The sequence below is a fragment of the Nelusetta ayraudi genome, unplaced genomic scaffold, assembly GCF_046127955.1.
Source record: "Nelusetta ayraudi isolate G7.1 ecotype Tasmania unplaced genomic scaffold, CSIRO-AGI_Nayr_v1 ptg000013l, whole genome shotgun sequence".
NCBI lineage: Eukaryota > Metazoa > Chordata > Actinopteri > Tetraodontiformes > Monacanthidae > Nelusetta > Nelusetta ayraudi.
Genome location: NW_027466063.1, coordinates 2327259 through 2354998, shown reverse-complemented (window position 1 = coordinate 2354998; position 27740 = coordinate 2327259). Strand labels below are relative to the sequence as shown.

General features: G+C 43.0%; 3 protein-coding genes across 9 annotated transcripts; all 3 read left to right on the top strand.

Moving 5' to 3' along the window:
• Window positions 1-185: 185 nt before the first annotated feature.
• Window positions 186-6579, top strand: clcc1 (chloride channel CLIC-like 1). Of its 3 annotated transcripts, XM_076022742.1 has the most exons (12): window positions 186-621; window positions 720-830; window positions 1421-1531; window positions 1684-1905; window positions 2088-2228; window positions 2365-2464; window positions 3617-3714; window positions 3914-4060; window positions 4146-4727; window positions 4839-4895; window positions 5574-5705; window positions 5871-6579. In XM_076022742.1, exons 1-11 carry the CDS (start codon window positions 493-495, stop codon window positions 5670-5672), a joined length of 1797 nt encoding a protein of 598 aa, XP_075878857.1. In that variant the 5' UTR covers window positions 186-492; the 3' UTR covers window positions 5673-5705; window positions 5871-6579. The 3 variants fall into 3 exon arrangements, with proteins under 3 accessions (XP_075878857.1, XP_075878856.1, XP_075878858.1); XM_076022741.1 differs by having other exon boundaries at window positions 187-621; window positions 5574-6579; XM_076022743.1 differs by lacking the exon at window positions 4839-4895 and having other exon boundaries at window positions 192-621; window positions 5574-6579.
• A 1651-nt stretch (window positions 6580-8230) lies between these two features.
• On the top strand, window positions 8231-18701 carry mcoln2 (mucolipin TRP cation channel 2). Its single transcript, XM_076022740.1, has 14 exons — window positions 8231-8373; window positions 8774-8927; window positions 9630-9803; window positions 10116-10272; window positions 10640-10718; window positions 10800-10896; window positions 11406-11505; window positions 11626-11738; window positions 12099-12248; window positions 12454-12555; window positions 12819-12941; window positions 14805-15011; window positions 15095-15225; window positions 17970-18701. Exons 1-14 carry the CDS (start codon window positions 8243-8245, stop codon window positions 17992-17994), a joined length of 1743 nt encoding a protein of 580 aa, XP_075878855.1. The 5' UTR covers window positions 8231-8242; the 3' UTR covers window positions 17995-18701.
• A 1004-nt stretch (window positions 18702-19705) lies between these two features.
• lpar3 (lysophosphatidic acid receptor 3) lies at window positions 19706-27492 on the top strand. 5 transcript variants are annotated; one of them, XM_076022738.1, is made up of 3 exons: window positions 19706-20403; window positions 21393-22142; window positions 25849-27492. In XM_076022738.1, exons 2-3 carry the CDS (start codon window positions 21401-21403, stop codon window positions 26172-26174), a joined length of 1068 nt encoding a protein of 355 aa, XP_075878853.1. In that variant the 5' UTR covers window positions 19706-20403; window positions 21393-21400; the 3' UTR covers window positions 26175-27492. The 5 variants fall into 5 exon arrangements, with proteins under 5 accessions (XP_075878853.1, XP_075878852.1, XP_075878850.1 ...); XM_076022737.1 differs by having other exon boundaries at window positions 19708-20403; window positions 21390-22142; XM_076022735.1 differs by lacking the exon at window positions 19706-20403 and adding an exon at window positions 20413-20770 and having other exon boundaries at window positions 21390-22142.
• Window positions 27493-27740: the final 248 nt, after the last annotated feature.

Below are 27740 nucleotides of genomic sequence, written 5' to 3'. Positions count from 1 at the left end.
CTAACTCGGACAGAATCTGAACCCAATTTTTCAAATTGCTATCATAAACAGTATTTTTACTTGACTTGTGGCCGACGGAATGTTTAATTTATTGAAACTATATAACATCATTTCCCATGAGCCTTTGCTAGCCTTGTTGGGTCACGCTTCGGATGGAACGTCAAAAAAGAGGGCCACGATTCAATCTGTTTATGCTGCAGCAGCCGAAAGTATATTCCCGTTTGAGAGGCAGTAGACATTCACTTCGTATTCGTCTAGGATATCGCGTTTATATGGGACGGTAACTTCTAATCCATTGGTTATTGGTTGGCAGGCATAGCCGCAGTTTAGCATTGTTTTGTTTACGCGGTATGAAGCCTAGTTAGTTTTGCTAGCTCGACTTGCTATTGCTCTCCTGTATTAGCAAACACTTTTATGGGACGCGAGTTCGCGTAGTAGTCTACCAATACTAATACTCCATTACGACGCGTTTCGTCGTTCGTCAGCGACAATATGCTCCGTGTTGCGCTCCTATACGCCTTCATGCTGACTGCCTTGGCTGAGAGAGTCGCGGACGACTGGATAGACCCGTTCGACATGCTGAACCAAGAGCCGAGCGCCAGAGAGAGGGAGTCCGTGGAGGTGAGAATTACTTGGTTGACCCAACAGACCGGCCTGTAGGTCGCGTTTTGTGTCTCCGTTATGGAAAACTTAAGTGTGTGAGCTCGACTGCCTTGCAGACTTCAAACTCCCCCAACGTGCCAACCAAAAGCCGGGAGTCCCGCAGCCAGGAAGCCATCCTGACTGAGCGGTCACAGCACGGCAGGGAAATAGCGGAGCTACAAAGACAGGTTGGTTACTTGGCGTGATGTGCAGCAACTATTGGACCATTGTCTGGGCAAACTTTTTGACTGGTGGACAACAATGGTTTCTAAAATTTGACAGAAGGGCAGGAGCAGATGGATGGAGTGTTTTGGTGACCCACCTCATAGGAGAGAATAGTTTTTCATGGGATACGTAGAAAACATGTGCTTTCATGTCTTTTGAAAATGGACAAAAGCGTTCTAACTGAAGCCCCATGGTATTTAGCTATTTATTGAAATGACTCTTAAAAACATTCATTCATTCATTCATTTTCCATACCCGCTTAGTCCTGAGCTCAGGGTCACGGGGACCAACGTGCCAAACACAGGGGAAAAAATGATGATATGCAGCTATTTTATGACTTACTGTTAATATAATTTCTTCAAGTTATAAAGGGCCAACAATAAAATGTGGCCCTGGGGCCTGTATGGAGCCGGTGAAACACATCGGAGAAGGGATCAGTGATTTCATCTTTACTGTTTCTCCCACTTCACAACATGTCGCAATGAAGTACACGCAAGACAAGGTTCTGTCTGAGTTGGTAAATTAATCTTTAATTCTGTGTCTTTTATTTTAGATTGAAGAACAAAAAAAGAAAATTGATACCATGTCACAGCAGCCAACATGTACTCCCGTCTTTCGGCGATTCCTCAGCCGGCTTCTGAAGGAACTGAAAAGATTTGATTTGGTGGGTATGGTGTTTTCACACGTAGTTTACCCGCGCGGCCCTGGTGTAGACTGTAATTTCAGCCTGGTCTATTAGCGCTTTCAGATCAAGAAAAATAAGCTTATTCAAAGAGTAGAAATGACAAGTCTTTTTTTTCTTCCTTCAATTTACAGCACAGTGACTCGTCAGATGTCCTTTATGATGCCAAAATCAAACTGTCAAGACAGTCAATCACAGAGATTGAAGGACTACTGGAAGGCAAGGAGAGCTGGAGAACCGGCGCTCTGGACAATGCCATCAGTCAAATACTGGTAGATATCAGACCACACAACTCTGAAGTATGGAGGTGGCGGTTTGAAGATACCTTTGGTGTGGATCTCGATACGCTAATAAAAGTAAGTTTTAGATGTAGTTGTAATTCATTCTCTTTTTTCTTTTCAAGAGCATATTGCAGTGAAAAGGTGCTGCAACATGTTTGTGGTGCCGTTTCACAAGAATGCTGCTTTTCTTGTTGCTTCTTTCGAGACGGTTGCGTTCCTGCATCATAACAGCCATGTTCTCTGTGTTTGTATCACAGCTTGGATTGCTCATTTCTATTATGGTGGCGACCATAGCCACTGAGCTGTGGTCAAAGGTGTCGTGGTTTTTGCAGATCGGTAGGGTTTGTGCCGTAGGATTCATCATGAGTATCATCTGGAATTGGTTCTATCTGTACAAGGTGAGGAGAATCTTTTTTCCAATCCTTGTAAGCGCACACACACACACACACACACACACACACACACACACACACACATTTAATAATAATGTATAAATATATTTATATCTATATATCTTTTTTCTTTTTTTATCAGATAGCATTTGCTGAGCAACAGAAAAAAATGGCGTCATTGGATGGCATCGGTGAACAATGCACCGGTATAAAGAAAATAGAGTGGACTGCCAGCCTGAAGGGTGAGTTATTTGCACATTGAAATTAACTTTCGGAAGCAGCCCCCATTTTTTATTTTATTTTATTTTTTTATTCTTCCATTATCTTTGACTCAGTTCAAGGATGTTGCTTTCTGGGGCAAATTGTATTTACCAATGTTTGCTATGGAAGTAACTTTTGATTGATTGATAATGAGTAATTGTCCACTTTGCTGTTGTCCAAGTCCAATATCCACTCTAAGTCAACATATAGAGCTCAGCCCCTCAACATGCTTGTGCCACTCTGCTGATGTAAAACGGAACAGTCATCTCAGCTCCAATGTAAACAGAGGCAGTTAAAAAAAGAAAAAAAAACAGCTCAGATTAGGAGGAGATACCATATTTTATATTCACTGTATCTGAAATTAAAGAACAAATGCTGTTTTCGGGACATAGTGTAACGACGATGAAAACCCCCGTTCTTCCTTTGAATACATGGAGCTAAAATCAAAACTGGTGGTGCTACAAGCCACCACTGTCAGTTAGTAGCCATTCACACCAGCGGTGGGTGAAAAGTAAAATAGGGTATAGGTCAACATTGAGTTGTAATTTCACTGTAATAATAATAATAATGATACATTTTATTTGTATAGTGCTTTTCATAAAACTCAAATACACTCTACTGGGAGTATATACAAAACTATAAGTAAATCAAAATGCATAAAATGACTCAAAATCAAACGGATCTAAAAAGAAATTGAAGACGGTGAAGTGTATAACACAATAGGACAATTAATAAAATGTAAAAAGCAGATCTGAAAAGGTGTGTTTTGAGATGTGATGTGAAGGTGGGCAGGTCAGTGCAGTCACAAATGTGTTTGGATAGGGAGCTCCAGAGGGTGGGAGCAGCTATGGAGGAGGCTCTGTTGGAACTGTACATTCCAAGGAAGTAACACAGAGTACAGTCTACGTTTAACCTAATTACATTCAACTCAACTCAACTGTTCTTGGCTAAAAGTAACATTGTGTTCATTGCTATCAGTCTTGCCCGTTGTTACTGTGTGTGCTCGTCATTCTCCAAATGGTGTTGTGCATTTTGCGACACTGTCTCCATATGCCTTATCATGAACAGTTGTGTAACACACACGCACAGAAACTTACCCACGCAAGCACTCTTTTTGCTCTTGTCTCATGCAGAGTGGTTCAGGCGCACCTGGACACTTCAGGATGACCCATGTCAACAATACTACGAGGTCCTCTTCGTTAACCCACTTCTGCTGGTACCTCCTACCAAGGTAGCTCTCCTCGATGACCTCTTTGTTAAATGATGCCGTGCGTAAAATTCATCATTTTACATGAAGCGACATAAAGCAGTTCATTCATTCATGTTTTGTTCACTTTAACTCTTTCATATATTTTTTTTTATCCTCAGCTGTGATGGACATGTTTGTCTTCATGATAATTTCTGACCTTGCTCTTACCATTTTCTTCAAGGCCATCTCGGTTACTATTGTAACGTTCATTACGGAGCCGATGAAACACGTCGGAGAAGGCATCAGTGATTTTATCCGAGCCCTCTTGAAAGATCTGCCATTTACTCTTCAGCTCCCAGTTTTTGTCCTTGGGGCCTTCCTCCTTGTGGTAAAGACCTGAGATTAGCAACTTTTTAACTGTGTAAAACTGACCTCATTGTTAAGAGCAATGTGTTGATTTGATTCTTCTACAGATTTTGGTGTACACCAGTGTGCACGGAGCCTTCCAGTATGGTGTTTTGGCTCCTTTTCGGCGCCCACCACGGGACCCGCCGCCCCCGCAGTTGCAGCAGCCACCGCGCCAGTTCCACGAAATCGAGGAGGGCGACCATTTAGCTGGAGGCGACGGACCACAATGTGGCCCAAGGCATCAGGCTGCAGACAGGCAGCAACACAAGAACAGGGTTTACAGGAGACGACCAAATGCACAAAGGGAAGCGGCGGCTCCGTTCGTTGTTGAGACTCTGCGCAGAGCCGATCGTCCTTACACGGATGACGAGATGGATTCTGTGCGGCCCGATACGGAGCAGAACCTATCCGGCATTTCAGATCCAGAAAACCAGGAGGAGACGCTGGAGGAGCCTGCAGGAGCACGTGTTCAGGACACTCCGGGTCCCACGGCCCAGATGAACAATAAAGCTGCTAAATCTGATTCAGATCCTTCAGAGAGGAAACAACAGAAAGTGAAAAAAAGCCCCGCTAAAGATAAACGGAGCAGAGCCGGAGGCACACTGGAGCCTCTGGCGGAAGGACAATCTGCTCGGGCGGACGTCCAGGTGAGCTTTTCTTAGAATGCATAAAAAAACTACCAATTTACATCTTGAGATAGTAAAGTGTGCAACTTTACTTTGGTTAAACATTTTAAAGGCCCCCTGTTTGGCACAAAGCTTCAGAATGGCACATCTGCTTCTGGGTTGAAGGATATTGATGAACAACATAAACTGGTAATTGAGTGTATATCCACACAACTTGTTTGTTTGTGTGTAGGTTTTCTATTTTGACGCTAACCCAATTTTATGTGTTTATTTATGTAGAACCGCCCCTGATCATCAGTATGGAGGACCACAAGGGTCACAGAAATGATAATGAAGCATTTCAGAAATGAATGACTAATTGTACAATAAAACACAGGCATTTATAAATTGGTTTCAGTCAAGTAATGAGCTCATATTTACATGAAAATTGATTATTTAATTGACTTGTAAACCAATGTATCAATCCCTGTGTTTTGTGTAGTACATAGTCCTCCATCCTTCCTAGAAGTTATAGTTTCTTCTGTGTAAACGAACCTTTACCTCTTTCCTAATGTGATTCATCACATCATATTAGGAAATGCAGTGAATGATTCAGTCATTTATCTGGTGTGGATTCAGTCGTGTGTGTGTGTGTGTGTGTGTGTGTGTGTGTGTGTGTGTGTGTGTGTGTGTGTGTGTGTGTGTGTGTGTGTGTGTGTGTGTGTGTGTGTGTGTGTGTGTGTGTGTGTTAATATCCCTCTATTATTTAGGTTTGTGGTTGTCAGGGTATTTGCAACAGAACAATTTCATATTGAACATGTCAGCATATTGACGTTACATAACACAACCCATCCCTCTCACTATCTCTCTCTCTCCCTAACGCTACAGGAAGTAAAAGTCTCAGCCAAAGACGGGACATCCTCTGACTCACACGCACACATTGAAACTCTTGGTGTTCCTGTCCAGGAGTCGTCGGCAGCATCGTAGGACAGAAACACTTCAGGGACGGGTTGGGGAGGTGAAACAGCCATGAAGCCTCTCTGACTGCTGACTTTGTCTTGCTTGCGAGTGTTCCAAGCAAATGTGCCTTGTTGTACAGTGTAAAACTTTTAGGTTGAAATTTGTTGGATTTTTTTTCTTCTTCTAAAGAAACAATTCTCCCCTGTGCCCAAAACTCTTGTCAGTTGCTGCAGCGTGACGCCCCTTTCAGCACCCATGAGGTCTTGCAGACCTGCCACTGTCAGTATCTTCACTTGGCTGTGATCTAAGCCTGGCAATGGGCAGTTGCAGCTTTTACAATGAGAGCATTAAGTCTTTATGTCAGCAGCAAGTGGTTTGCCCAATGTTCTTGCTACTGATTGAGGAACTGAGAAACATAATGCGAAACTCAGCAATTTGACCGGCCCCAGATTGTTTTGGATTGTGTCTTTTGTCCTCCCTCTTACACTCATACGAATTGTGAAACTGGGTTATTGTTGGTAAATATGTTGGTCACACTTCTGCAGCCACTGTTACAGAGAGAGACAGACAGAGAGAGAGAGTGTGTGTGTTTGTGTGCTGCAAGACTTAATTTGGTCTCAATCAAATTTGCACATGATAATAATGTAAATATAATTAGGATGCAATGCACTTTTTTTAAAGAGTTAAATGTTTCTACCATTTTTTTTATTGAAATTAAGATAAGCGTGTTTTCTGAAGTACTTTTTGTTTACAGTTGATTACTTGCCATTTTTAACCAGAAGAGTGAATTTATGAGGCTAAGAATTATTCTAATATAAACTGAAAGTGTATATCAATTACTGATTTTTTTTAAGTTTTACATATTATGAAGGCACAAAAAAATGTTCTTGGCAGGAACATTATTTGTTTTACAAATAAAGCTTTAGTTCTCTTCGCTCTGTGCCTGACTGGGGGTTTGCTTGCTTTTTTCAACATGTGATCACCAATTTTGACTAAAATCCAAGCTATATACCTGTGGTCCTTCACTAGGAAAACTCGCACTTTAAAGACAAACTTCTGCTTCAGATGGCATGATTTCCCGTGCTTGGGTGGTGAGGTGACCACCCAACCACCACCGTTTCTACAGCCATGGGCTATTGTAGAATCCGGATACGCACCGAGTTATTCAGCACAACAGTGCAGTTTTACTCATGCTTTCTTACAAAAGTTTGTACTCTGAAGTTCAGAGTAATAAAGATGGCTTCATTTAATAATAGTTTTCCAAGTCAGCTTTCAGTCATGCTGTCAAAAAAAGCACTGAGCCCTTTTCAGGGAATGGACAAGTGGAAGCAGTGCCTGATGTTTTGATGGTTTTTCTAGTCGAGGGATGGGCAAACCTTTTGACTGGTGGGCCACAATGGGGCGCCGGAGCAGGGGAAGATGGATGGAGTGTTTTGGTGAACCACCTCATAGGAGAAAAAAACAACATGGGATATGTAGAAAACGTGCTTTAATGCCAACTGAGAATTAACAAACTGTGTGTCTTTGAAGCCCTACTTTGTTTAGCTCTTCTTGGAAATGACTGTTAAAACACTGAAAGCAAATTGATGAAATCCATTTATTTTATGACTTACTTCCTATTAATACATTTTCTGGTTTGACGGGCCGGATTACAAAGTTTAACAGGCTGCATTTGGCCCCCAGCCCGTATTCTAGGCCCATGCCTGTTCTAGGCTCATAATAAATGTGTTAGAGGGTTTATTTGGCTGAGGAGGAGACGTTTGACATTTTACAATCATACATCATACATTTTACCTCAGCTGGTTCGTATTATTTCCCCACAAAATGAATAAGATTTATCAGACAAAACATTATAAAAACTTCAACATGAATTTCACAAGTTCAGTGTGATTTTGATGGTGGTACGTGGCGTTGGACAAGTAGTAGTAGTCGGTGGTCTAGGAGTCAGGTATTTTTGACCTTCCCTCGTCTCTTGGCTCCTCTGGGAACGGGCTTTAACAAACCAACAAGGAGGTGTTTTGTTTTTTCACATTTATAACCTGAAAGCGTGTTACCATATTTTAACATGGAGCCCGAGGTTAGAAAAAACAGCCCAAGGGATTTGGTAATTAACAAAACAAGTTAACAAATAAACAAGACAAGAAAAACAAAAAGGTGAACACCAAAGTATCATATTTTTGGTACTGTGTCTAATTTGTGTTTACAAAGAAGTGTTTTGATTCCTTTAGAGAAGAAGAACCCCTCTTTCTGCTTCTGCATAGCGTAGCTTAGGTTACGGACATGGCGGCAAAGCTTTGTGATTCATTTGCACATTGGAACATTTTCTGTCGTTGCACACACACATACAAACACATACACACACGCGCACACTTGAGTGTTTTTTTTTTTCTGAATGTTTTTTTTTTTTTTTTTTTTTTTTTTTTTTTATCCGAGAACAACCTCGAAAGTAAATTTCGTTATGGACACACAACGACAAAAAAGACAATCTTGAGTCTGTCCATCGCGTCCCTAACGGGAACTCGGGCCGTAGGTTGGTAGCCCGCACGCCGCCTGTTACTCATTTCCTAATTTGCTGGCTGGAAGCTGCTCTTGCTTGGATGCGTGGGAGTGTGTGTGTGCTGCTGCTGTCAGTGTCAGGACGAGCCTGGCGGCTGTGGACGAGGAGCACCAGGCTGGCTGCAGTCATGGAACTACTAGTCCGCTACCTGGACAGGAGCAGCTCAGTCAGGTGGCTTCTCAGTTTTTTAACTAAACTTTTTTTTTTTTTTTTTTTTTTAAATTTCCGACTTTTTTCTTTCTTTCTTTCTTTCTTTTTAATTTACCCTTTAGCCAAGTTTATGTACGTACGTTTGAATTTAAATGGAAGAAGCCTTTTGGCTACGTGCTGAGAAAATATTGAAAGTACCGTCGTGAGTCAATCTTTGTAAACCCAGGCAGGCAGGCACGTTCACCTACCTTTCTACGGTGAAAAACAGAATCATCAATTTTTCAACCCAGTTCGCGCGAAAGAAATATCTCCGTCTGCTGCTTTTCTACACCGGGATTGATTTCTGTATTTATTTTTTAAAAGGACCGTGAATAATCATGTTTCGAGGACTGCGTATGATGTGGTTGCGTTTCTGTTCCAGTTCGGCTTCGAGTCGGGACGTCGTGAAGGATCAGAGCCTGAGAGATGACCTCAAATTCTACTTCATGAACCCGTGTGAGAAGTACAAGGCCCGGCAGCACATACCCTGGAAACTCGGGGTGCAGATCCTCAAGATCGTTATGATCACCGCACAGGTATGAAGCGTGTTTCTGTTGAGAGCAACTACAATAGATATGATTAGTCTGTGAGTAGGTACTTCAGAGATGTGGTCGTAATCGACCTTTCAAGGGGTCCACAACAAAAACAACATTATTTTTTTAGTGCATTTATTTGTGTGCCCTTTTAATAAATCACAAAATGACCGAATTTGTGACTATTTTTGGACGATGATCAAATCATGTTTGTTTGGAGGACTTGGAACCTGCTCATCGAGAGGGATTTTTTTTTCTTTCATGAAAATGAAATGAAACTTTCCAGAATTTTCATATGAAAATTTGTGAAATATGCTGACTATTCAACATTTTTGTGCTGTTTCTCAATAACAGTCCTTACAACCCACCCACCCACACTAAGAGGAATCTGTATTTGCTTCTTCCTCAAGTTGGACAGGAAGAAGAGTACTTCACTCTTTCACATGAAACAACCAAGGGAACGTACTTAAATAAATATTGAGGACTGAGAAGTCTACTTTCTCCATGTCTAAAGATAAAGTATCGCAGACAACAGTCTGTCTCGTGTTGTTTTTCTTTCTGCATTATGGCAGCTCTGAAAGAGAAGCCACAATACAGCCTAAATTTTGCTGTGCTTTATAATGACAATGGAATTGATACCATGTTTAAACTTCAAGAACTAATAAATGATCTCTCTCTCTCTCTCCCCTCTTGTTCGGCCCACAGCTCATCATGTTCGGCCTCAACAATCAGCTGGTGGTTGCTTACAAGGAGGAGAACATGATGGCCCTCAAACATCTCTTTGTCAGGGACTACAGCGGGGTGGACGAAGACGACTACTCCACCGCTGTGTACACCCAGCAGGATTTCTACCAAAGTCTGTCCTTCGTTCTGGATCAGGTACGGGCGCATTTTGCCATCTTGTGCTCCTCTTGGCCATGTGGTTATTTTTCAGTGTTAACACCCTTTGGCTCAGATCAGTTGCTTTGGAAATTGTGTTTTTTACATAAAGTATCTGTGGATGCAGTCCCAGTGTCACTGCCTGGCAGCGCCTTGCATGGCAGCAGCAGTCCATCGGTGTGCGAATGTGTGTGCGAGTGGATGAATGAGAGGCCTTGGTAAAGCATGTTGGACACTGTTAAGGTGCAGATAAAGTAAAGAAAATGTGCAATAGAAGTACTGTCCGTTAACATTTTTACCATCTAATTACAGTACAGCCAGTTGGGCAAGCTCTCTGTGGGTCCTATCACCTACGCCGATGACGCAGATGGAAATCTGCTGCCTCTGGTGTTGTGTAAAGAGCAGTACAGAAAAAGCAGTGTGGAGCCATTTGGCAAGACCTATGACATTGACTCTGAGGTAGAGACAGGTAAGAAAGTACGCAATTATTGAACTCACGGCCCTGTCCACCCCTTGTCCTTACTGCAGTGGGAGACTAAATTAATATGTTAACCCAGTCAGGAGGATGACTGCCAGAATGCTTTACGTTAGCAAAATTCTGGTTGTGTTTTTAACCTTTCTTCTGAAATTTGGCCAATCAATCATCACATGCAAAAGATGATGTTGACCAGGCAAACGGTAAAGCAGAGTTTTCCAATAGTTGAGATTCAGTTGACTTTATAACGTGTGTCTGGCCAAACTGCGTAGAACTACAGAACGTTAAAGAAAAACACATGTGTACATATGAACAATACCCCAGAAAATCAGCATTATTATGTTTTATATCTCTGTTGTAGTTTGCTTGACATTTGATCCAAAGAGGGCAGAACATTGGAAAACCCACAACGCATCCTTTTTTGAACTTGACTTCTCCAGGTAGACATGAATCCATCTTCTACCATTGCTGCTTTATGGGCTTGACTGCTTTCACGTTCAATCCCTCCATTTTCCTTTCAGGCTTGTCGACATCAAGGTTACCTTCCAGCTTAAGAGCATCAACTTACAGACAGTCCGATACCGGGAGTTGCCTGACTGCTACTCCTTCTTTATAATGGTAAACTTCTGCCTTGTTGACTGTGATTAGAAAGCATGGAGGAGAAAATTTTGATCAGCCAACATCTAGATACGAAACCTAATTACTGAACTTGCAAGGTTGTTTTCTAATTAAATGGCTGAAAATAAACAAGCAATGATGAAATGTCAGAAGTTTGTTCTGCCCTCTGAGATGGCCTTGTTTTTTTTTTTTTTTTTTTTTTTAAGAGTAAAATGTTCATTATGTCCTCATTGATTGATTACACTTACTTTCTTTTGTTCAGACAAATAAGTAGAGATGTAAAGATGTTTTTGTTTGTTTTTTGTCGCCTTCCAAACCTGTGAAAGGCTCAACAAAGCATCGGTTTCAGGAAGAAGATTAAACTGAGCAGAAAATGGAGAGCTAAATGTTGTCTAAGAATCTGGATGTTCTTGCTCATCAATAATGAAAGAAAAACTGTTACAAGAGACAAGAATGGGTATTAAACCTCACAGAAACTCTCAATCTCTCTATGCTCACTTTACCTACAGATATTATTTGACAACCAGTTTCACAGTGGAAAGTTGAAAATAACCCTGGATATGGATACTTACAGTTTTGCCTGTAAATCCTGGAAGATATCAGGCACAGGTAAGGCCCATTGAATAACAAATGAGTGTGGATGGAAAAAAGTAAAAGTAAAACGCTACTGTATATGCAAAGTCATTTTCCTTATGCAACTTTTTTATAGTCATGTAATGTGTGTTTCAGCTCAGAAGAACACGCACTATTTGCTGGTGTTTGACAGCCTCGTCATCATTGTTTGCCTCACATCGGCCGTGCTTTGCGCCCGCTCCATGATACTGGCCCTCAGGCTGCTCCAGGTCACCTGCTCTGTCACACATTTTCATCTTTTTTTGTTTTTTACCGCCACTTTCTTGTTTTTTTTTTCTTATCTGTTTTTTTCTTTTTAGGTTTTAAGTCTTTTGTCCATGTTTAAGTTTCTTCGATTGGCTGGGAAAATGTCTCTTGCCAATTTATACAAATATAATGTTTTATTTATGGATTTGTTATCCTCTGTCGCAACAGAAATTTTGCACCCTCATATGACAGCCAGATTTAATATCAGAAATTGAAAAACAAAAAATGCTTATCTCAGTGAACATGTTTTTATAAACCTATAAACCCTGTAGTTTTTCCTGAACCTGACCTGATGGTTTTTAATTTATTATTTTTAATTTCAGAGATTCTCCAGATATCTGCAGGAGGCCTCTGGTCAAAAAGTGTGTGAGGATGACCAGAAGGAGTTCCTGAATGGCTGGTATCTGCTGGTTATTGTCAGCGACCTCATGGCCATAGTTGGATCAATTCTGAAAATTGAAATACAAGCAAAGGTAAATTTTGATCACATAGTTGCTAACTCGTAAACGCTAACCTCACATTATCTATGCAGCCACTGCCTGGGGGATCTTTGCAGAGAGGATTCCTGCGTCAGATGGACTATGAACTCTAAATATTTGCTTGTTTAACAGGGTTTAGTAAAAGATGTTTGTTTGTTTTTTGACTGTGTGCTTCTTCTTTGTTCTGCTGTTTTTGCAGAGCATGACCAGCTATGATGTGTGCAGTATCTTCCTGGGAACAGCAACACTATTGGTGTGGGTTAGTGTCATCCGGTACCTGGGATACTTTGAGAAATACAATGTGAGTGTGAAAATCTGTCTTCATCATTAGTCTCACCGCACCATCAGTCAAACATCTAATTGGCCAAACCCTTGTTCAGAGCTAACTGGGACTGTTGGCACATGTTTAGTCAGATGTTTCAGTCTGCAAAATGTACATTTATGTGCATAACATAACATCACCTGGGGCAATGAAATAACACGTGTTGTTGTTGTTGAAGCTGCTACCACACTCACAAGTTGCATTGTAAAAACACTTGCATTTTGCCTTCTGCGTGTGTGTAGGTGCTGATTTTAACCATGAGGGTGGCCTTCCCCAAAGTCCTGCGTTTCTGCTGCTGCGCCGGCATGATCTACATGGGCTACACCTTCTGTGGCTGGATTGTGCTTGGGCCGTACCACGAGAAGGTAAGAAAGTCGAAACATTTGTTAAAGATAAGAGAACCTCTGATTCACTGTTCAAAAGTGCCTGCTTTTGGCTTTCTGGAAGTTTTAAAGTCTATTCCATGTACTTGAATTGGTTTCAGCTGCCAAGTGTAGTCGTGGAAGGTCAAGTTCGGCTGTGTTTACACTTTGAATATATAACCACTAGATGTCAGTATCTCTTCTTCCAATGAAAAGTGCTGCTAAAACAAAGCCTTGTCTTCAAAGCCCCACTCACAGCCTTGTCGCTGATAAAAGTCAGCAGTTTCTGCTTGATTCACCAACTTGACATTAGTCAGAACTGCAGTGTGAATGCCATTCTGCATTATTTTTGACGTTAATATACATCGCCATATTGAGAGGCCTGCCTCCCTCTTGCATAGCTCCCCCTGCAGGGCAGATAGGGAACGCTATGATTCAAGGAATGTAGGTGTGAAGTTGACATTGTCTTCCATCTCGTCAAAAACTGCCACGGTTGCATAATCTGACCCCACCCCAAATGTAGGAACAAAAAAGAGGAAGTGGAAGCAAGGCATTCGTGTGAGGCCGTGCTCTCCAGTGACACAGTGGTGAACATTTCCACTGCAGCCAAGTGAAAATATTTGGGCCTAAGATAAATTGTTTACGGAAGTGCAAGCGTGCTGGACATGTGAACGAGGCCGCGCTCGTGCGGTGGAAGATGCAGATGGGAGATGAGTCAAAGTGACGTGTCAGGGACCAGATGGGAGATTGTTGATGATATAAAACCGAAGAGGAGTCGGTCCCCTAAATATGCTGAGGCCTGATTTGCGGTGTTTGTCAGCACAACTTCCAACAACAGACGGTACGGCTCTTTCTTTGTGGCCTGCTGATTCAGCTAATGCTTCCTGATAAGTCCCTCTTGTAAAGGTGAAGTCTTTCAATAAGAGAAGCAAAGTCACCTACACCTCGATGGCAAAGACATGCAGCGAGAGGGATGTCGAGACTTTTCCTGTGAAAATGACCGCAGGCGCTCCTGCACCTGTACTTGCCATAAAACGAGTCCCGGTTCCCTGTCTGCTCATCGACGGATAAATAGTGTCAGTGCTGTTGACAGCGTTTGAGTTGTGACGGCGGTGGAAGAGTGGGGGTTTAGCCGGGGGGGGATATCCCCTCTACTTTGCTTGTCTGCCCTCCCGGGCTCCTCCGTGTATTTACAGAAGGAGTAAACCGAGGATGTCCACGGACTTGCCATCCCACACGTCTACAAGTGCTCTGGCCCCGATCCATAGGCAGTGGGATGTTGTGTTAAGATGCTATCACATTCTGGGCAGAACGCTTCAGAGGGAAAGAAGAAACCCTCTGCGTGCGCGGCCGCGTGGCCAGTCGTCTCGTCGTAAGAGCAAACAGAGCTATATCGGCTCTTACTAAATGAAGTGTGTGTGTGTGTGTGTGTGTGTGTGTGTCAATCATGATTGGTTGATGCTCAGGAAGCTCAGCCCATTTGGTCTTAAAAGATGCTTTGCCTATGAATTTAACATCAAATAAATAACACGATACATTTGAAACGGATCTACTGCGATCCCCTTTGAAACCAAACATCTCCCATATCAGTTAGGTGGGCTACCATGGTGTCAGATTGGTTGTTTATGGTCGTTTACAATCATAGCTGATCTTTTTTTTTTTTTTTTTTTTTTGGAAGAGTAAGAAAACAGCTTCAAAGTGTGAACACCCCACTGTGGTTTCCAAACTGGTTCAACTGTGATCAAGATCTTATCTGTTCCATAATAAATTGTCTTATTGCATTAAACTTGAGGCTGAGAGCTCATGGTTGCATTTCTTCTCTTTCAACGACCCACCGTGCTTTTCAACAACTTCGCTCCGCTCCAGTTCGAGCAGCTGAACCGCGTGTCCGAGTGTCTGTTCTCGCTGCTGAATGGCGACGACATGTTCGCCACCTTCGCGCAGCTCAAAGACAAGAACAGCTTGGTGTGGTACTTCAGCCGGGCCTACCTCTACTCCTTCATCTCCTTGTTCATCTACATGGTGCTGTCGCTCTTCATCGCCCTCATCACCGGCTCCTACGAGATGGTCAAGGTGCAGTAAAGAAAACTCCTCGCGTCCAGGCTCCACGGCTGCGGCCTGTAGTCGGGTTAAACTTGCTTCCCTCTGCTCCTCAGAACACCCAGTGGGATGAGCCAACAACGGCTCTGCAAAAGTTCCTGAAGGAGCCCAGCGGGCTTCCTGCTGCCACGGAGAAAGGTCACGTCTACGTCCCTGTCGGCTGCTCCCTGTTCAGCTGCTGCCAGCGGTACGTTAACACTCGTGCTAACCGTCCCTCTCACCAGCTCATCAGCTGAACATGTGATATCGCCGTGGCGTCTCGAGCGATGATCGAGCACGTCAACGGGTCCTAATCGTAACGCACGTGTAAATATTTGTGCGTTTGTTATAAACTGAGCCTGTAATATTGCTTTCCTTTGTGCTCTCAAGGAGGATGTATCTCTGTGATAAAAAAGTTTTCTTTGCTTTGATGGTCTTTCAAGCTCTCCTCCTCCTCCTCCTCTTCCTCCACTTCCTTCTTAATCTTGATGTTCACCTTCAGTTTAAACTTGCGCTGCTGCTGCTGCTGCTCCTCTGCTGACCGTCATACTTTGTGACTGAAGCAACAGAGCGGATCGAGCTTTCAAAGCAGCTTCAGAGCAGCGGAGAATTTGTTTCAGCATGCAAGACAGAGTGCCGCGTCAAACAGTCTGCATGCAGTAGGTCGGCAACATGAAAACGACGCAGCACCGCACGCTGTCACACGGCCGCCAGGGAGCTGCTGCTGCAGCGGCGACGCGTCGGCTCCGTCCATACTTTCCCGTTTTCTGCTCATTCTTTCTGGATGAGCCAATCTCTATCATCAGCCGTTTTGCGGTGGAGTTTCCTCCATGCTGCGGTCTGGCTTGCCCCTGCGTGGTCAGAGTGCAGTGAAATTAGTGGTGGGGAGCTATGGGGACACACCCAGTGATGGACCTGATTACAGAGGAACTGAGGCTGTGCGCTAGGAAGAAACACCACCTCCACCCACTCAACCCCCCCCCCCCTTTCCCACCCCTACAAACAGACCAGCTAAAACAAAGCCAGTCAAGCTGGAGGTCTGTTGAGCCATCAAGGCGACTCAGAATGAGTTTGATTCAGATTTGGTGGAGCACTCTCAAGATGTTTTCTTTTCTTAAATCTAAAAATATGTTGTTTTGTTTAGCGCTTCTTTCACACACATGAAATGCATTACACGTGCACATGGTAATTTTTCTCTCTTTTTCTGCACATCACTTTGGCTGTTTTACCAAAAGTTGATGCTTGACACGGTGTCACCGTCAGATTCCGTCATTTTCAAGTTGTTCCAAAACGGCATTCAAGGCATCACGTTACCAGTGTGCATCATCAACATCCTCATCAGCTATCGCTCATTTTGCTACTTGCAAAACTAGCCGTCGCAGGACATAGCAGAGAGTGAGTTGTGGTTGAAGGTGCTGCTCTCCTCCTGGTCCTCGTCTACTGGACCGTCCTGTTGCATGAGCCATGTCAGCGCATGCAGAGGTCGTCGTCCTCTCTGGCTTTCATGGCCCCTCACCCACACTTGGTCAGAACAACAAACACCACTCGACGCTAATGCTAACACAACCGGCAAAACTGGTTGCCTAAGTTTACAGGAAAACCAAAGAGGGACTTCCTCCCGACTCGCACTTTGATGTACGTTCTTTCCTCACTTGACCCTGTCAATTCAACAGTGATGGTCACAGTTTATTTCTCAATACGACTCTCCCTAAATGTTTTCATTTTTGAAATATATTTTATTTCTATTTTTAATGAAGTAGAAAAGTATGCATGCACGCATGTCAGAGCCTTCTATCTAGAGTAACACAATGAACAATAAACCTCTTAGTTCCACAGCCCTCATCTAAAACCCTCGCATCTTGTTTTCATGCTGTCAACGTCTTGAGGAGGTTTAGCGCTCCCACTTACAGAGGCCATTTTCCGTATTCACGCGTGATGGTGAAACATAATACAACGCTGGCCGTGGAACATGCGTCCCTCTGCGGAGCTGGAGTGCGGCCTTGGCCTTTAGCCGGCGACATTTTGCCATTACGGGGCTTCTTGTCAAGTCTCACGGACGTTTTAGTGGCCATCATTTGGGGTCTCTGAAATGTCCAAATTTCATTTGTCATATTAGGCTCTCGGGAAATCGGATCGCTTTTCTCAGTAAACATGTTAATGTTTGACTGGGTGAAATTACATCTACATACGAGTGGCTTCCTCCGGATGTCTCCTTGCGCCGCAGTCGGGAAGTGTTGCGTTTAACAGCAAGTGTTTGGGGGAGAATCTCCCTCACTCGCCTGGGTCTTCAGGCTTGAGGTCAATACGTTAAGTTTGTTAAGTTTAAGATTGTAATCTGTAACTCTGTTAAGTTTTTTTTTTTTAGAGTCATTTTTTCCATTTTAGTCCACAGTCCCCTCCCTTTTTAAAAAAAACAAAAAAACAACTAAACTTCAGTTTTGGTTGCCTGTGGTATTTTCTTTGTTTTCTAACCTGAATGGCGTGCTGTTATTTAAGGACATTTCCCCTGGGGATTATTTGACTATTCTGATTCTGATTGACATGCGAGTCAATAGTAAGGCCGCTGACGTGTCAGCGATTTAAATGTATTTAGGGATTTATGCACTCGTTTAAGAGTGTGCAAAAGTGACACATTCTTTACAGTTTCAACACCTTGTGTAACGGAGAGTCTTGGGTGTGTCTCGCAGTCAAACACTCACATCAACAGCTGATGCATTTGGATCACGTGTGACTGCCTGTTTCTCGCATCAACCACCAGAAAAGGATAAACAAGATGTGTGGTGGCAGGCAGGGCTACAAGATCTTCTGTTTTGTTTTGTTTTGATCCCTGCTTGGACCAAAATATAGTTTCTTGGTGAAATATCTAATTGGCAGCCGTGTTGCCTTTTTAATGGGCTGTCTGTCGAAGCATCAGTTGTCTGAATCCTCTTTTTCTGGCCCCTGTTGTTGCAGAGCTCCTGATGCGGATGATGACTGATTGGGCCGAGGAGGGCGAGGCTGCCACCAGGACCTCACACGCCTCATACAGGCTTTGAGAGCAAAGGATCCGCTGGCAGATTCTCCTGGTGGACAGTTTCAATTCCTGGAGACCCAGTCTGTGAGGTGCAATACGAAACACTACACAGGTTCCCTTCTCTTGAAAAATGCGACCAGGGGTCCAGGAACTGAAAACCATGAGGCTTTTGTGAGGCTTCTCTTTGACTTCAAAAAACAGACTCTTTCTGCATTGGTCTGCAATGCACCTGTGCAACAGAAGTGGCATTTGACTCATGACTCATTTTGGGGTTGTCCACTAACAATGAGTTTTTTTTCTAAATGAGTACTTTAAATGTTTGTACTATATTGGCTCTCTTTGGCAGAGTTTCTTTATGCCAGTACTTGCAGCATGTGTGGCCTCAGAGCAACATTGAGGAAAATCCTAAGGCAAATTTATCACATTTATTGTATTTACCAAATCTTTGTATTTTTTTACGTGATATGTCTCAAAATCACTGGACATTGTGATATTCGTTGTTCTCTTGAAGTTGTAAAATACAGACAAGATTTATTGGGATGATTGTTGCTTAAAAAGCAAGGAAATACTACATTTATTGAGATGACCTGTCCTGCATAATACTGATATCCTGCTTAATTTCACATATCTGTCACCAGCTTTTCATCAAATATACATATGTATTGATTCTATTGCTCTGTCTTTTTTGGTTCCATTTTCACCAAAGTATTGTTGCACATTGAGCTTATAAATATTTTCCTTATCAGGTCACCGGATTAATGGGGTTCACGAACAACAAATGCACAAGATGACAAGAGAAAATTCTTAACTTCTTCCAGCAGGAAAATTAATTACTTATGACTTAATTGAAGAACTACACGATTTACAATTTAACAATAAAAAAAAAATGACGATGAGGTGAATAAAACAAATTCTGTGAATTCTGTATAAAATGGATATTTTGTACTGACAATGGCACAGTATTCAGCTTCTGGTGTGGATTTAATTGGAATTCTGTTAAAAATCTAATAGATCAGTATATCAGATAGTAATCCTTCAAACCTGAGATTATTTTATCTTGATAATTTTCCTTGTCACAGCCCTTCCAGTCAGCCAGCTCATACCAGAACTGCTTCCTTTTCCTCGACGGAGCTTTTGATTAAATGGAGAAGGAGGACAAAATGTACGTATGAATGAACGAGCAAGAGTGGCTGAAAATCAGGTTCCCTGTTTGAAAGACCAGCAGCCCTCACTGATATCTTCCTCAAAAAAATGTGTCGTCAATGGTGTGTGACAAAGGAAAACAAAAGATGTCCAGATTATTGTTAAGGACAACCTGTCTGTGAAACATGCTGAAAAAATTGAAGCAGGGGCTAATGGCCGAAATTTGGTTGAACACCTCTATGATCAATATTCAGAAAAACGCAACCAAGTGAAAGTACACAACACTACTGTGTGTGTGCGTGTGTTTGCGTACACATACATGTGAAGAATAACAAAAATATTATATATTAATTTCCCTGAGGTGGATTAATATAGTTAACCTTAATGTTGAATTAGTAACAACATTAATCATAATTGCAAAATACTATACTTTGAATTGTAAAAAACATATTTTTCATATTCCAGCTCTACTTTTAGCTAAAGACTGCTGCTTGACTGCCTTACAAAAGGAGGTTTTGTCGAGAGAATGAAAACCTCAAATGTGTGATTATGATTGACATGTGATCTGACTTGTGTGGAATGAATTGCATGATGATTATGTACTTTTATTTTCTGGATGTTGGAGGCCATTCTACCTCTAACACACTGACAAGGCGCCCTGGAGCAAGGCACTGACGCTTAAAGTGCTCCAGGTGTGTATACATAGATATGTATGTTCTTTTCCCTTTTCAGCACCTATTTAATGGGTCACCTGGCTAGTTGTAGCATATTCTACTGGTAGGGAAATTAATCTGTAGCAATAAAGGACAGATGTAAGTCACATTCAACAGCAAGACCACAGCCGATACACAAAGAGACCGAAAAGTAATTGGAACGAAACCCAAAGCGCTGCACCCTCAGACGAGCCACTTCTTGGTGACTCCAGCACTCCTGCAGCAGTATGAGACAACGTGTGCGACGACGGCGCGCAAGTTCAAAACACAAGTGCGCCGATGGCTGCAGCGCAGCTCAGCTCCTTTTATGCCGCGCGCGCTCTGTTAAAGCGGAGGAATTCACGTGCGCGACGGGCCACGCCTTCTACGTCACCGAGCTCGCGCCTCAAAACCAAGACTCTCGTCTCCCGGCGCCCCACTTTGGCGACGCGGCACCTCCCTCCTCTCGCCGGGGAAGCCATGATCTGCTCACCGCCGGCTCTGTCACACCTCGGAGCGGACTGACGGACTGCCTCAGGTAACCCCTACCTGGACCTGTCTGCTTGCGCACGTTTCCCCTGTCAGCCATTCGTTTCAGGACTACATTTTTTTTTCTCTTCCCCTTACGCTGCTTTCTCAATGTTCTTGCTGTCTGTCAGGCGACTCCTGATTGGTTGCCTGTTGTCGGACAGGTTTTTGTGGACTTAATTGCATAATAAAGGAGGGAAGGAAGGAGGAAAAAAAAAAAACTACAACTGTGAGTTCTGGTCTTGCAGCATTTTTGTAGTTCTTGACCGGTATGACCGTTCCGGCAGAACACCCGCTGTAAGTCTTGGCCTAACTTTGATGGAACTCCGATTTTTATTTTTTTTTAATGTTTGATGAATCCAATGTAGCTTCTTCCGGTAAGTGAGTGTTGTCATGTGCGCTCGATGTTGCGGTCTGTCGCCACTGGAATGTAGTCAAGTCTGCTGCGTTCACTCACTGTGAAGAGACTCATTTCCCAACTGCCTCGACTAACACTTGTATCTCATCGCTGCAGGTTCGGCGATAATAACTAGTCATTTAACGGATAGTCCTGTCAAATTTACATTAGGATGGCAAACCTGTGCGAAAAGCCACGCCATTATAGTTCCGTAATCTATATATTTAAAAAAAATAAAATAAAATACTAATATGTTGAATGTTTTGTAATTTTCCCCGAAAATGTGTTTTTTATTTTATTTTATTTAAAAAAAAAAAACCAATCTGCCTTTGTTTGTTTTTGTTGCTAAAAAGAAAAACAAAACTATTGGTCTTTGGACCTTCATTTATCAAATTCTATCATTGATTCACCCTTTCGCTGAAAAAATGTTAAATACTGGATATGAATAATGTTTAATTATTTCCACATTTAATTCAATTGTAGGTTTTCTCGAAACGCCTAAAGTGGAATGTTTAGCATTCCTCCTCGGTTAATAATTAATTGTCTCTTGCCCCAGCGCCTCTTACTCATTGTTCCTCCTCTTATCTTTTTTTTTGCAGCAGGTTCCAAGATGGCCCTACGAAACCTCAGCTGTCACTATGACGAAACGATGGCCTTCTTCTACAACAAAAGTGGCGCTGAAGATAAATGGGACAAGACGCAGCTCATCCTGGTGCAGGTCGTGGGCTCCGTCTTCTGCTGTTTCATCCTGGTCTCCAATGCCATGGTCATAGCTGCCGTCATCACCAACAAGAGGTTTCACTACCCCTTCTACTACCTGCTGGCCAACCTCGCCGCCTCGGACTTCCTGGCAGGGATCGCTTACGTGTACCTCATGTTCAACACGGGCGAGGTGTCCCGGAGGCTCACGGTGAAGGAATACTTCATCCGTCAGGGTCTCCTAGACGTCAGTCTCTCGGCCTCCCTCTCCAACCTGCTGGTCATCGCTCTGGAGCGCTACATATCGGTCATGAACTGGAAGGTCCACAGCAACCTGACCAAGAGGCGGGTGACCCTGCTGATCGTGCTGGTGTGGGCCATCTCCAGCTTAATGGGCGCCGTGCCCAGCCTGGGCTGGAACTGCATCTGCAACCTGAGCGACTGCTCTCAGCTGGCGCCCATCTTCAGCAGGAGTTACCTGATCTTCTGGTCGGTGTCCAACCTGGTGGTGTTTCTCGTGATGGTGGCCATTTACATACGGATTTATTTGTACGTCCAGAGGAAGACCTCCATGCTGTCGCCGCACACCAGCGGCTCAATGAACCGGAAGAGGACGCCCATCAAGCTCATCAAGACGGTCATGGTGGTTCTTGGTAAGCGCTTTGTCCTGAGTCTTCATCTAATATTTGGTCACGTCTGGTGCGGTGGTGAGTCAGGATCTTTATCTTGTGATATCTGTTAACTGCGATCAGGGACAGCAGTGCATATTTATTCAGGGATTAGCAGGTCATTAGAGTTGACCGAGTCACCACTGAACACGCCAGATTGTAATTTGTACTGGCTTGATCATAAAAAAGAGAGAAAGAAAATAGTGGTGAACCTAATAACCTAAAAACCCCTTGCATTTTAATAACTGTGTAATACTATTAAGTTGTAATCTTTCATTTTTGTGTCCATAAGTGCTTGATATGTCAATTATATTTGTTTGGTTGAATGATTTTTTTAACCAGTCAAACTTTTGCTGTACAAAAGGAACAAGTGTGCCTTAATTCACATATAATTACACATTATAACAGCGAGAAGAAAAATCTCTACTGTTACTTCACTTAAATAATCACATTTTCAAGTGTTTTTCAGGAAAAAAAAAAAAAAACTTTTGTAAACTAAATTCAATTTATAAAGTAAACAAGTCCACAACTCCCCAAGCACAAGGGGCTCCCCCAAAAGCAGAATGAGTCTTTTGGACCCTCATCCTAGATGAGGTGTCAAGGTATGATGGCTCTCTATGCTGAGGTGTTGCAACAGGATACATTCCAACAGAGACACAGGACTCGCATTGTCCCTCTGCGAGTGCGAAAGCAACAATACTTGTGTGTGCACCATTCTAAAAACCAGGTGCTGAATGAATAGAACAGGTCCTTATGCCAAGAAATCATGCATTGGATTGCGCTGCGTTTCAACTCGGTTCATCTTCAAGGTGAGCTTGCGTAGTTTCTGTTCTCATGCAGTCATCCACATGGAGTTTCCTGCAAGATGTCGTAATAGTAATTCTGCAGAATAAGTGTCTTTTGTTATTCTTGGTCTCTCTGGGAACTTTTGTTTGCCAGATGCCACGATACATTATGCAGCGTGGGATCGCTCTGCCTCTGCGAACACTTTATTCAGACTGCTGTGTAATTATCGCTGCCTGAAAGGACACAAGTCCTCAGCCCTCTGCTGAGTTTCCCCTGGACATAAAGTGCACAACTGTCATTATGTTCCCTGCAAAGACTGTATACTTTTGCCCGACTTGCGCTTGCCACCGCTTGTGTTTATGACACGGCAGCAGTGCCTAAAAGAAATGAATCTTGGGACATACATAAGGCTGGGTATTAGATATATAGGGCTCAATTCTTTTTACTTTCTTTTATTTAAAAACACTGAACTGAGTGACAGTCAGCTGGGTTTGTCTTCATTGGAAAGGAGACCTCCTAAGAAGACGGGAGTAGCAAATAGTACTGCGTACATAGAGTGAAAGAAAACAAACAGGGCTCAGTTTATCTTATTACTCCTGTCCGTGTTGGGGTCTATTTTGAGGTGAATCTTCAAACTGTAGTACTCAGGTTTTGTTTTCAGTCTTTTACTCGCCCCAAGGCCATCTGATAAATCAAAACGCATAAGGAGAAATTCATTTTTTCTCCATGAATTTCAACCAAAAAGTAAATGTATAAGCGTAGCAGGCATCGACTTCAAAAAATGCGAATGGAGGAAAATACTTTTTTCTGTATTTTTTTGTAGACAATGAAAAGTGGAACATAAAGACATTGTACCGAGCAGGTGGAGCAAATGTTTTGACTTTACAGGTTCAATGCACAACAGAACAGGAAGAGAAGGGAGGGAAGAAATATATCTGATTGTGTGTGTGCACGTGCCTGTGTGTGCACGCAGCTGTATAGAGCGCTTTTTTGTCGGCAGGCATGCTAGCGAGAGCTGTAGTTTTGCTGTCGGAGGCACCGCCGCTGCTGGCAGACAAGTCGCTGCTTGTTGTACCGCTCTGACGACACACACAACTCCGTCGGCCGCTCTTCTTTGTGCCCCGGCATGTGGAGGCACTGGAGGAGCTGCTTCCGCGGCTTAGTGACTAAACTGTACTGTTTACCAAACATACAACATTAAGCACATTTAACGCAATAACAGAAACCTGCGCTTGACCTGCAGCTGCTTGTTTGATGGTTTGACGTCCGTCTCAACAATGAGGAGTTAGTCACTGAAACTTTCATTCGTCATCTATTATTCCACAATCTTTTCATTTTGTTTCTATTTTCTTTTTTTTTGATGCAATGGTTTGCCGTCACTCTAGATTTTATATGTTTGATTTTATGCGCTGGCCGTCAAACAACATTTAGAGTCAGATAAATCCATGGTGATTATAGTCTTTGGTCATATTCCTGATTTAACCTGCCCTTTAGGAACCTCTGTGGCTCTTAAACAGCTCACAGGCCGGCCAAATCAGCCATGCATTACTCCCATTTTCAAGTGAAAATAAAAGATTTTCAATTGAAACTTTGCCTGCAAAACTAAACGCACAGTAGCTGCGTTTCCATTACAGTTATTCAAAAAATAAAAGTGATATTTCTTAAATTTCGTCAAAGTAGAATTGCAATTTTGAGGTGTTTTGTTTTTCATAGTGTAGGTGATTCCATTGCCAGTTTTTTATTGCGATATTTAGGTTTTGCGCAATTCTAGGGGTAATCGAAACGCAGCTACTGTCATGCTGAAAGAAGACTTGTACTCATCTCTTGTGTGTTAAGCAAGTACCAAGCCGCAGACACCTGTCACCTTCTAGTGCCAAACAAATGTAGCTGTGTCCAAACATGCCCAGCCTGCCAGTGCCACAGGAGCTGTGATCAGGTGGTGTTGGCTCAGTTTTATCTCCATTACTCATAAAACATTTCCAAAGGCTTCTTTCACCGACGTTATCGCACTTTACATCAGTACACCGCTCCAGAAATTTTGGTGGGCCAATTGAGTCAAGGTGGAAGCAGATGTATGAACAAGTGACAAACTGAATGCAATAGTTGTATAGTTTGTGGCTTCCTTGTGGCTGTGTTATTGGCGTGACCAAGCTTGGGATGGAACGCAGGACCTTTTCAGTCTTGGTCTGGTTCACCAGAACTGGTCATGTGACCCCTTACGTCACATCCCGTGACTTGTAAATGCAAAAAAAAGTGTTTCCATGACACTTTTGCGATATACCTCTATATCGATACGTCTGAAAAAACCACCTCATGAGAGCGTCAAGACCTTTTAGCGATATTTGAGAGGTTTTTCCAAGTTTAGGTGTTTCCATGACCAGTTTTTTATTGCGATATTTAGGTTTTGTGCAATTCTAATGGAAATGCAGCTACTCACACTCACTCTACTCATTCTGTGGGAATGGGAGCGCAGCTGGAAACCCAGTGCACCCTTTCGTGCAGCTCCTTCATGCACGGCTGCATCATCAATCTTTTTGGTTGTTTTTCTAAATTTCAGATATTTTGTGGATAATAAGACATTTTTAGCTTGCAAAGTATTTCAGAAAAGTAATGGAATTGTTACTTGATAAAGTAATTATTATATAATTACCAGTTTTGCCACAATAATCCCGTTACATTACTCCATTACTTAAAAAGTAGTTTAATTACAGTAGTGAATTACTTAGTAATAGAAGACTTGCCAACACTGCTTGTACATGATTATTGTGCACATAAGTAAATTTCCATCACAACATCCTTTTGGGACGTGACCATCAGTGGGTCCTTGACCCTTTGACCTCAGCGGGGAACTCCAATTGCAAAAAAAGTCATTCAAACCTGAATCGAACCGTGTGCTGTGTTGCAGGGGCCTTTGTGGTGTGTTGGACTCCCGGCCTGGTCATCCTGCTGATGGACGGCCTCCACTGCACCAAGTGCCACGTGACCAAGCTGAAGCGCTGGCTGCTGCTGCTGGCCGTGCTCAACTCGGTCATGAACCCCTGCATCTACTCCTACAAGGACGAGGAGATGTGGACGACCATCAAGAATCTGATGTGCTGCATCGGCAACGGGACGCGGCGGCAGCGCTCGACCAAGGCCAACACCAGGCCGCTGAGCTCGGCCCAGGACACCGGCAACAGCCAGGTCCCCTCGGAGGAGGTGAATAACGACTCGGACATACTGAAGACCTGAAGACGGAGCCTCTCGAGGCGCGTCACAGAACTTTGGTCTTGCGCGCACTGGGACCCTGAGACTGAGAGCGAAGCGCTTTTGGAGCGGACTTGGAAACTTGGACAGACCTCGTCGCTTGCGGGTGGCCCCCTCGCGTCCAAGTGTGCGCTTAGAAGGTGTGGTGAGGTAAAGACGAGCCACACCAATGTTTGCATTTCTCACACGTTTTGTTGTTTTTTTCTTTTCTTTGTTTTTTTCCTTCGCCATTTTGTCTTCCTCATCCCGGTCCTGTATTGAACCTCTGTTATTCCCGCTCTCCAACGTCTGAGAGAGGTCCCAGTCTCAACAACTGCGGTACATTTCCTGTTTTACCGTCTCTCTGACAGACAGGGTAATACAATGCAGAGATTTGCTTGGGTTAAGATACATTTTCATACCGCAGAATTATTTATCGTGCGTGTTTGCTTCTCTTGCAGCTTTTAAAGAAGCAGGGGCATGCGATTTCGCGTTCCAGTTGAGAAACTTTAATTGTTGAGAGCCATGTACCATAAACTGTAAGTTTGCTTGGGTAGGTTGTGTAGGTTTTTAACTAGTCTTTTTTTTTTTTTTTTTTACTAAACAACTGGATTCTGTAAACTACTGTGCTATAAAGTCTACTTGTACATCCTGTTTGAAGCCGCTCAAGAGGGACGAAGGAAATTTTAAACTAGAACTTTCAAACGGTTTAGTGTCTGCTTTCTTTTTACAATACAGGGGTTACCGTCTGTCGATACCAAGCTCGCCGCTTCCTTCTTTCTTCCATCTGTTTGAACAAAGTGACCGCCCTTCCCGCAACCAACTTGTGCTTGCTTTACACACATCCGTGTCGGCTCAGCTTGGAGCTGCTGTGATGAAACAGCTGTTCACCTGACAACAGAGGGGGTTGTAAAAAGTGATTGCAACACACTGGATTCCTGCCGCAAGATACGATACACTGAAAAGAGAGAACCCGGATGGACCCGAGACTTTACGACTGAACAGGCCGAAGATGCCCGCACGCGGCAATACCTGTGCGGGTCCGCTGCCCCCCCCCCCCCTCAGGCTGGTGCAACAACTTCATTGTTGACTAATTGACAGGGTTCATGACTCTTCCTCATCCCGCTGTACAGTATTTATGCCGCTTCTGCAGTAAACAGAACATTACGTCTTTCTTTTTTTTTATCGTCTTGGGAGCAGAGTTAAGTCACATGAGCTTGAATGCTTAAGTGTTTGTTTCATAACTGAACTGAGATTATTTATGGATATTCCTGTGTGACCGGTCTTTGGACTTTAAATATCATTAAGCTGTCTTTGCATAGTACCAGCCGCCTGATTGTCTGTTTACACTAAAATGAAATAAAACAGCGAGGTCAAATGGCTAAAGTGAATCGGGGAAAAAATAAACTTACTGGTAAAAATAGTTGACATGAAAATATCCAGAAATAATACGTGTTTAAGCCAAGTGTAGGTACTCAATTGATAACTCAGTTATAAATAATGGGAACTACAAAGAAATCTCAGGCATATTGTGTACTGAGTTGAACCTTTAACTTCTGGATGGATTTCCTT

Excerpts from the sequence above, each read along its gene's own strand:
- clcc1 (XM_076022742.1), top strand. The coding sequence starts at position 493 with ATGCTCCGTGTTGCGCTCCTATACGCCTTCATGCTGACTGCCTTGGCT. Across the intron at positions 1,532-1,683 it reads AACTGAAAAGATTTGATTTG|CACAGTGACTCGTCAGATGT; the intron begins GTGGGTATGGTG and ends TTCAATTTACAG. Across the intron at positions 4,896-5,573 it reads TTGATGAACAACATAAACTG|GAAGTAAAAGTCTCAGCCAA; the intron begins GTAATTGAGTGT and ends CTAACGCTACAG.
- mcoln2 (XM_076022740.1), top strand. The coding sequence starts at position 8,243 with ATGCGTGGGAGTGTGTGTGTGCTGCTGCTGTCAGTGTCAGGACGAGCC. Across the intron at positions 9,804-10,115 it reads TGTCCTTCGTTCTGGATCAG|TACAGCCAGTTGGGCAAGCT; the intron begins GTACGGGCGCAT and ends ATCTAATTACAG. Across the intron at positions 15,012-15,094 it reads GCTCCTACGAGATGGTCAAG|AACACCCAGTGGGATGAGCC; the intron begins GTGCAGTAAAGA and ends TCTGCTCCTCAG.
- lpar3 (XM_076022735.1), top strand. The coding sequence starts at position 20,740 with ATGTTTGATGAATCCAATGTAGCTTCTTCCG. Across the intron at positions 20,771-21,389 it reads ATCCAATGTAGCTTCTTCCG|CAGGTTCCAAGATGGCCCTA; the intron begins GTAAGTGAGTGT and ends TTTTTTTTGCAG. Across the intron at positions 22,143-25,848 it reads GACGGTCATGGTGGTTCTTG|GGGCCTTTGTGGTGTGTTGG; the intron begins GTAAGCGCTTTG and ends GCTGTGTTGCAG.